The sequence below is a fragment of the Accipiter gentilis genome, chromosome 6 (assembly GCF_929443795.1).
Source record: "Accipiter gentilis chromosome 6, bAccGen1.1, whole genome shotgun sequence".
Classification (NCBI taxonomy): Eukaryota; Metazoa; Chordata; class Aves; order Accipitriformes; family Accipitridae; genus Astur; species Astur gentilis.
Window position 1 is genome coordinate 194,431 of NC_064885.1, and position 7,942 is coordinate 202,372.

A 7,942-nucleotide genomic window follows, 5' to 3' on the forward strand; every position below is an offset into this window, starting at 1 on the left:
AGGAACTTACAGAAAGTATGTTCATAAGCCAGTGGTGGGACTCAAGAGGTATCCTGCAGCGTTACTGGGTTGGCTTTCCCATGGCTCTAAGCCAAGACTTAGCTGTGGAGGTGTATGTATCCGTCAGTGCCGAGTTTAACTTGGCGGGGGGGCATGATAAAACTAAACCTTTGAGAAAAAACCAGAAGCTGCTACAGCTCTTTCCAGAGCAATTTTTCAGGTAGAAGTGTTTTAAAGGTAAATGCTTTGCACATCTTGTTTTCATCTAGGGTAGGACAGAAAAAGAAAAACAAATAAAAAACCCCAACGCCAAACAAACCACGTTCTGTGCACTCGGCCTTTCTTTGCTGCCCCATTTGCCACAGAGGATGTCCCAGGTGGTTTCCAGTACAGCACTGCACTGACACCAGCTGTCTCCTCCAGCAAGAGCTGCAGAAGCCGGTGGAAAAAAAGCAAGCAAACAAAAGCTTCTAAGACATTGGCTATCAATTAATTACCAGAAGAAACAGGATCCAGGGCTTGGACACCCAAGTGGGTCACCCAACCTCTCCATCCTTTGGCTATTCCTGCCGACGTGAATGTCTAGACCACAGGCCCGCAAAGGCCCCAGACCTGCGGGGCGGGGTCGGGCGCCACCACCTGCAGCTATGCTGGGGGGGGGGGGGGACCTGCGACTCGTCGGGACGCACAGCCACCGCCCCCTCCCCGCGCCTCGTCCTCCACTCTACTCGTCGCCGCCCCCCCCCCCCCCCCGCGGCACCCCTGCCGAGCGGGCGGCGCCGACGCGCAGGCGCCGAGCCCTCCAACGGCCGCGGCGCAGTGCGAGGGGCGCAGCCAATGGGGGCGGGCGGCGGCAGCGGCGCCAATCCGGGGAGCCGGAACGGGCGGTGCCGCCGTTCAAACGCGGCGGCGGCGCAGGCGTGAGCGGGTTGCCGCTGGGAGCGGTGAGGAGGGTCTCGGTCTCCTCCGTCGCCGTGAGTACAGCCTCGAGCAGCTGCCGGAGCGCCCCTGTCGCGGCCCGCGTTTCCTGGCCGCGCTGAAGGCCCCAGCCGGTCTCCTCCGGCCTCGGCGTCGCCCCTCGCTGCTCGTTGCCTCGGCCGCCCCCGGCGGGCGAAACTGATGCCGTCGGCCGGGCTTCGCCCTGCGCCGCCGCGCCAGCTCTCGCGGGGCAGCGCCGGCGCCGTTAGCCAGGCCGCAGCTCTCAGCGGCGAGCGCGGGCGACGCCGGCCGGAGAGCGAAGTCCTGCCCCAGGGCCGCGGCCGTGCTACCGGCACGGGCCCGCCTCCGGCGGCTGGCGCGGGAGATGCCCGTCCCCTGCCCCGGGCTGCAGCTGAGCCGGAGCGCTGGGCTGTGCGGCGCGGTGCCGGCGCGGGAACAGATAAGCGTAACCCCGGGACAGTCGCTGTTCCCTTCCGGGCAGTGTTTTCTAGCATAAATTAATCAACAGTGGTTAGCAGTTTATCGAAAGGAAGCCGGATAAGCCGTCGGCTAGTAGGAGAAGTGACTGGCTGCCCCATTACTAGCCTTTCCTTGCTGCCCCGTGCAGGAATGCATTAAAGGTGTCGATAGCCCAAACGCCTTCCTGAATAGAAGATTTCAATAAGCCTTACTGCTTTCAGACACAAATCAGGACACTTGTGAGAAACGGAGACAAGTTGGGAGCGCAGAGATAGTAAAAGGTATCGATAGGCTTTCCTAGTATGTGGTATAACGATGGTAGAGACCTCCCAGCTTTTTTTATTAACAGTAATCTGCAATGAAATATTGGTAAAATTAACTCGCGCTCAGTTCAGATTGCTAAAGTACATCTGCATTTCAGTCGCTTTTTAGAAGTAATTCACTAGCAGTATCCTAGCTTTATAGCTAGTGAAAATGAAGAATTTAACTATATATATGTTTAAATTGTCAAATATCCTATAGATAACAGGCAGAAGACGGTAGCAGCTGTGTAAAGTCATCTGGCAGCAGAAGGCTGTTCTGATGAATGAAGGCAAAAATTTGGGATACGAGATCTTAGTCTGAGACACCAACAAGGAAACTTGCAGTTACAGAGCATTCCACCTCACAAGCTTGAGACTCATAGCTTACCAGGTCTGATGTCCAGTGCTGGAAATGCAATGTAAGACTTCTTCATGAACATGCACAGACCTAAATAGCGGTAGAAATCAATGCTGTTCTCCTTCAAGCCTCCAAGTAAAAGTCTGCTCAGCTCTGATTTTGTGGTTTCAGGCAAATGTAACTGAAAATATTGTATAACAATTTCCATTTCTCCTTTTCTGGACTGCTCTGTACCTTGCTCTGTCTAATTCTTGTTCTCATTCTGACTGTTTTAGAAATAAGGTTGACCAAGTACTGGAACAAGATGGTATCTGTGCTCCAAAATGTCAAGGCAACAATGGCCTGGCGGAAACACCAGCTCCTAGCTGACTTAGATGAGAATGAGAGCCCCGTACCCAACGAATTCAAAAGAAGGGCTTCTCTGAGTTCTCTCAGTACCATCCGCATGTCTCTAAGGAAGCGAGTGCCATTAAAGCAAGTAGAATTGAATTTTCATAAGACCCCAACGTGGGAAAGTCTAGAAGCAAGACAGAAGTGCCAAACTCTTCAGAGTATTAAAAGAACAGCAAGAAATGCTTTTGGAACAGTGTCCCAGGTACTTTGCCTTTGCAGTGGAGTGTGGATGGAGTTTAGTTTTTGCTTCAACTTCAGTACTAAGATTTCTGGAGTCTGTACAGAATGCTGTATTCCAGAGGGTTTATCCTGCACCCTTGCACACCATAATGGTTGTCTCATAGCTACTAACTAGTGAAATCTTTAATATCCCTGCTAAAGTACAGACAGGCAAGTTATGGATCTGGCAGAATAGGGAGGAAGGTGCAAAGAAGAAACATGAGATGTAGTTTCATCAAAACTTTTATTTTGTTACTAAATAAATGCTTTTCCCCTACTCTATTTCCTCATGTATGGCAGAGCAGCCTTTACGAGGAGGAAGGTGGGTAAAAGACTACCATTGCTTGCAAAAATTTTTTTCTGAGAAATGTATAGCACTTTGGATTTATTTTTTTTCACTCCTTTTCCTGTACCCATATTATTTATTAGCATGTTCTTCATTATAGTCAATCTAAATTTGGACTGACAAAAACTGCTGGATGTTAGCAGGGTAGCAAACTCAAGCTTGCACTTCCCTTTGGAGGAGACCTCCGATTTTAACCACATCAATTATATGTTAGAGAGCCTGGGTCTTTCCTGTGTAAGAGCAGCAGGAGCTCTGTTCCAACGCCTGCTGAACTCCTTGACAAGTTCCAAGGATTGGGGGAGCAAATGACTCCTCCAATGCAAATGGGTACAGGGGGTTGAGAAGCATTCATGCTAGACTAAACCTGATATGAGAATGAAAGGTAGGGATTCAGCTCAGATGTCCCTTGTCTTTCTGGTTCCAAACTCTAGGCTAATTGAGTTCATTTAGCATAACATGTCTGTCTAATGCTTCTTTCAGAAAATACAGAAGTCTTGCCAAAGCCCAGAAGACCTGATGGTGACCTTTCCAGCTGAATCCATCAGCAGAAGCTGTGCAACCAGTTCTACCAAGAAAACAAGTACTACACCTCGAACTGCTTGCCCTAAGAAGAGCATTACTCCAGCAGCCAGTTCCAAAGGCACCCCAAGATCCAGCAGAAGAGCCTTGCTTGGGCCACCAAGGGTGTCAGAACACAGAAACTGGAGGGGTTTCTCATCCTGGCTTGGTAAAGATGCTGTCTCTCTCCGGAGATCAAGAAGAGCAGCAGCACTGAAGAGCCCTTATTCATCACCTGTTCCTGCCAGCAGAAAGATGTAAGCCACATTCTTCTGTAAATGTTATTCCTTTATTCTTTAATTACTGTGATTAGAGTATCTTGTAAGGTGAAAGGCAAGATATGAAGGTTGCTATCCTATTCCCCTGAAAGGGTGTGCTCTTTGAATAGTTAAGAGAGTAGTTACAGGTCCCTGTGTAGACAGGGACTGAGCACTGCATAAAGCTGAAACATGAAACTTAATTTTGTGCTGTGACAAGCACTTTTTAAAAGTCCTTCTCCCCACTGGGTAAGTTTACACCATGTTTCTCAGCACCAGTCCCCATCAGATACTAGAGACATACCCAAGTTCCTTGCTGATGCCCTTCTGGTAAAGAAAAAGGCTTCCAATGCATCTCACTCCTACTTAGCTCTTAACTTTTCCAAAGTTGCTATTTGTATAGCAAAGATACCTGGAATTGCCTTGCTTATGCTGAGCTCTTTATAAAGAGTAGATAGATTCTTGCCTTGAAGATTTAACACAAATTAGATAAAGGGTTGTGAGATAGGAAAATAATTCATAATGCGCACATAGGTTTTTGTTTTGGTCAAAGTCACATGAGAAATGTCAAGCTAGAAGCTGAATCCAAGCCTCATGAATCTGAACCCAGTGTTTGAATTAGAAGATAGCTGTCTTTGGCATGAATGGAGATGTGAAGCAAATGGGTCACTGGAATTAAGAGCATGATTGCTACAGCCCTAAACTGCTCTGGATAAAGACTGGAGGTAACTAGAGTTGTTACTGCAGGGATACAGGCTTGGGTAATGTCACCTAGTCAGTCTGTCCTGTTTGATCTTTAGTAACAACCATTCTCTTTGCAGGAAGTTTGACTGCGAGTTGGAGCTGGTCTCCTCAGGGATTTGTCAATTGAAGCGTATCTCCCAGGCATTTGATGATGCCATTGTGCAAGAGGAAAGGTAAATACCGCTAACTCTCCCTCCACTTTCAGCAACAGGTTACCTCTGTTGTGGCTTAACCACAGCTGGCAACTAAGCACCACACAGCCACTTGCTCACTCCCCCTGCCCAGTGGGATGGGGGAAAGAATTGGAAAAAAAATAGAAGACATGGGCTGAGATAAAGACAGTTTAATAGGACAGTAAACGAAGAAAATAATAATAATGGTAATAATAATAAAATAATTAAAATACACAAAACAAGTGATGCACAATGCAATTGCTCACTACTTGCTGATTGATGCCCAGCTAGTTCCTGAGCAGCAATTCCCCCCCACCCACCCCCCCAGTCAACTCCCCCCAGCTTATATACTGGCCATGATGTCACATGGTATGGAATACCCTATTGGCCAGTTTGGGTCAGCTGTCCTGGCTATGTCTCCTCCCAACTTCTTGTGCCCCTCCAGCCTTCTTGCTGGCTGGGCATGAGAAGCTGAAAAATCCTTGACTTAGTACAAACACTATTTGGTAACAACTGAAAACATCAGTGTGTTATCAACATTCTTCTCATACTAAATCCAAAACATAACACTATACCAGCTACTAGGAAGAAAATTAACTCTATCCCAGCTGAAACCAGGACAACCTCCCACTCGGACATTACCAATTGCAGGCTAAGTGATCCTTGTAGCTCAGGATCAGGAATAGTTGCAGAACTTTCTCAGCTGTAGTGTAAGCAAAGCCTTTCTTTCTTCGAGATACCTGTGCAGATTAAATCTGCAATTGGACTTGCAGCTTCTAAAACCTGTCAGATGCTCTCCTTGTCTTCAGGTTTCTTGCTGTGAAAGTCAGATTTTTCCCAGCAAGAGCCTACCTTTGATCTTGTGTGAGAGCAGTACCTCCCTGCCTCTGTCTAAAAGAGCAGGTTGGGGGGAGGCAGGGAACGGAGGATCCCCATTGCATTGACAGTCATTGGTACCTGCACATTTCTAAGAAAATCCTTTTATTGGGTACCATTACATTAACAAATAGTCCATGGTACCCATAACTCAGAAACTTAGAGGATGCAGACATGTCTTATACAACACCTTGGTTAATCCATGAGGTGGTAGGCTTCTGTGTTTGTAAAGGTTATGTCATTCTGAGTTAGACATATTAAGACAGTAGAACTAAAGGTCAGAAGTCTTGCCACAGGGCAATTCCCTAAATGTCTTCCTCTCTTAGAGCACATGATGATTCTATGTCAAGTAATTAAATGTCCAGCACCTAAAATCATTGAGAGAGGGCTTAGCATTAAGTACTTTTATCTAGAAAAAGGTAAGGGCTTAAAGTCCTACATGTTTCCAAAAATTCAGTTTTTACCAATGGGACAATTTCTAGGTAACTATAGGTTAAATCTTGTATTAAGTTAATGATCATATCCATTGAAAGTTCACTACATCTCACTCCTAATATTCTCCCATCTGTTAGTGATATGACAGTTTCTCTCATTCGTAACTGAAGATAGTATCAACCAGGTAAAGTAGTTGTTCACTTACCTTGTCTATACCTGCATGCACCTCTGGGGAGAAAACCTGCTGTTTGGAGACAGAAAGGCTTATTAACTCATGCTTCTTTAAAGTATTACTATGCGGAACCACAGGGTTCTTCCCACATATTCACTGTGGCTGTCTCTGCTACAGTAGATCATTGTGCAGTTGTAAAACTTCACCTCTACATTGTGGATTAGCGAGACCTTGTGGGTTCGCAATGAACTGTAAGTTGGGCTTCTATGCAAACAGCAGCTTTTCTCACCCCAGACCAGAAAACTACTGGTACTAATGTCTTTGTCACTTGCCCTCAGTTCTCACTGATTACTAATGAAGATCACAAAGCATGACAGAACAAACTGCTACCCTGAGCTGCCTAATTTTACAGCCTTTCTTTTCCATCCCTAGCATTGTCTTAGCAGTTAAGATGATGCTATCACAATAACAGCAGTTGATGCCTGTATTGCTGGCATTTTTAAACACAGCAATTGTACCTAAATGGATGGGAACAGGAGTTCTTTGCTGTAAGTTTCTAAACATCACTTCCAGTGTCAATTCATTGAACCATAGAGGTTCAAAGCCTCTATTACCTTCACTGAGATCTGTATTGTGACATTAATATCTTCAGCTATGGTGCTGGAAGTGTTCCTTTTGTTAAAGTTACACCCTGAATACTATGTCCTATTTTAGCAACAAAGACAGGCAGAAGGCATTGATTGCTGTAACTTTTCAGGAAAAGAGAGAAGTTTCAAATGCTTGACGGAAGCTTTAAACAGTGATGTGTACTGCTTCCACTAAGCAATTTGGTCCAGTTGTGCCTGCTCTGTCACTGGCTCTTTTTTAGGTTGCCTACTGGAATAATCATGAAATAAACTTTTTTGGAGGTGCCCTTACAGTCTTGCATATGACTTTCTGTCCTGGTATCCAATTATGATGAGTTTTAGTCTTACAGCTCCCTCTTAATCTTTTCCATGATGAAACAAACCCTGATCTCAAACTGCTTATAGGTGCCAGCTCCATGCATTGTTCTACTGTTTTTCATTTTAATGGATTAGATTATATCACAAGAAATGCTCCTGTTGCTAGTTAAAGTATTGCAGTACTTAATTTGTGTACTGCCACTTATGCTCACTGAAAGTAACAAAATATTTTCTTGCTAGTGTTTACAACTGTTATACAGTGAAAGTATACAGGTCCCAGACCTCCTCCTTGCTCCCATCTAACAGTTTTCCAGCAATTTGTGTGACAACTGGTTAATTAACCTTACTGACTTCATGCTGCTAATGGCAGTCTTGTTCTTCTGCAGGCAACATGCAATATCAAACTACTACTGTCTAATGGCACAAAACTTACAGTCTGCGCGTCGATCTCAGAAACTTTTTCAAGCTATCCGAAGGCGAACAAAGAAACTCCATCAAGCACTTGGTACCTAGACAGAGATGGCTGTAACTGTTGTTAGTTTATGAGCATAGATAAAGGAGAGCTCTGTGTACCACGTGAAAGGGTGCACTTTATACATTGAACAAGCCATTCCATTTTATAATCTTTCTTGACAAAGCAGCTCAGGACTTCCTTTCCCTTGCTTTCTCTTTCTAAGTGAACAGGAGAATCAAAATTATACCACAGTGTATTATCTCCTGCTGAGACGAGAGACCATCTTGAATGTGACTTTTATAAGGCAGTAAGT

The 7,942-nt window shown here is 45.5% G+C and overlaps 1 protein-coding gene across 1 annotated transcript; it reads left to right on the plus strand.

Annotated features, from left to right (window-relative positions):
* Positions 1-917: 917 nt before the first annotated feature.
* Positions 918-7,699, plus strand: PIMREG (PICALM interacting mitotic regulator). The gene is made up of 6 exons (XM_049803107.1): positions 918-974; positions 2,334-2,653; positions 3,497-3,831; positions 4,653-4,748; positions 6,197-6,243; positions 7,562-7,699. The coding sequence occupies exons 2-5, from the start codon at positions 2,363-2,365 to the stop codon at positions 6,225-6,227; spliced, it is 753 nt and encodes a 250-aa protein (XP_049659064.1). The 5' UTR covers positions 918-974; positions 2,334-2,362; the 3' UTR covers positions 6,228-6,243; positions 7,562-7,699.
* The last annotated feature ends 243 nt before the right edge of the window (positions 7,700-7,942 follow it).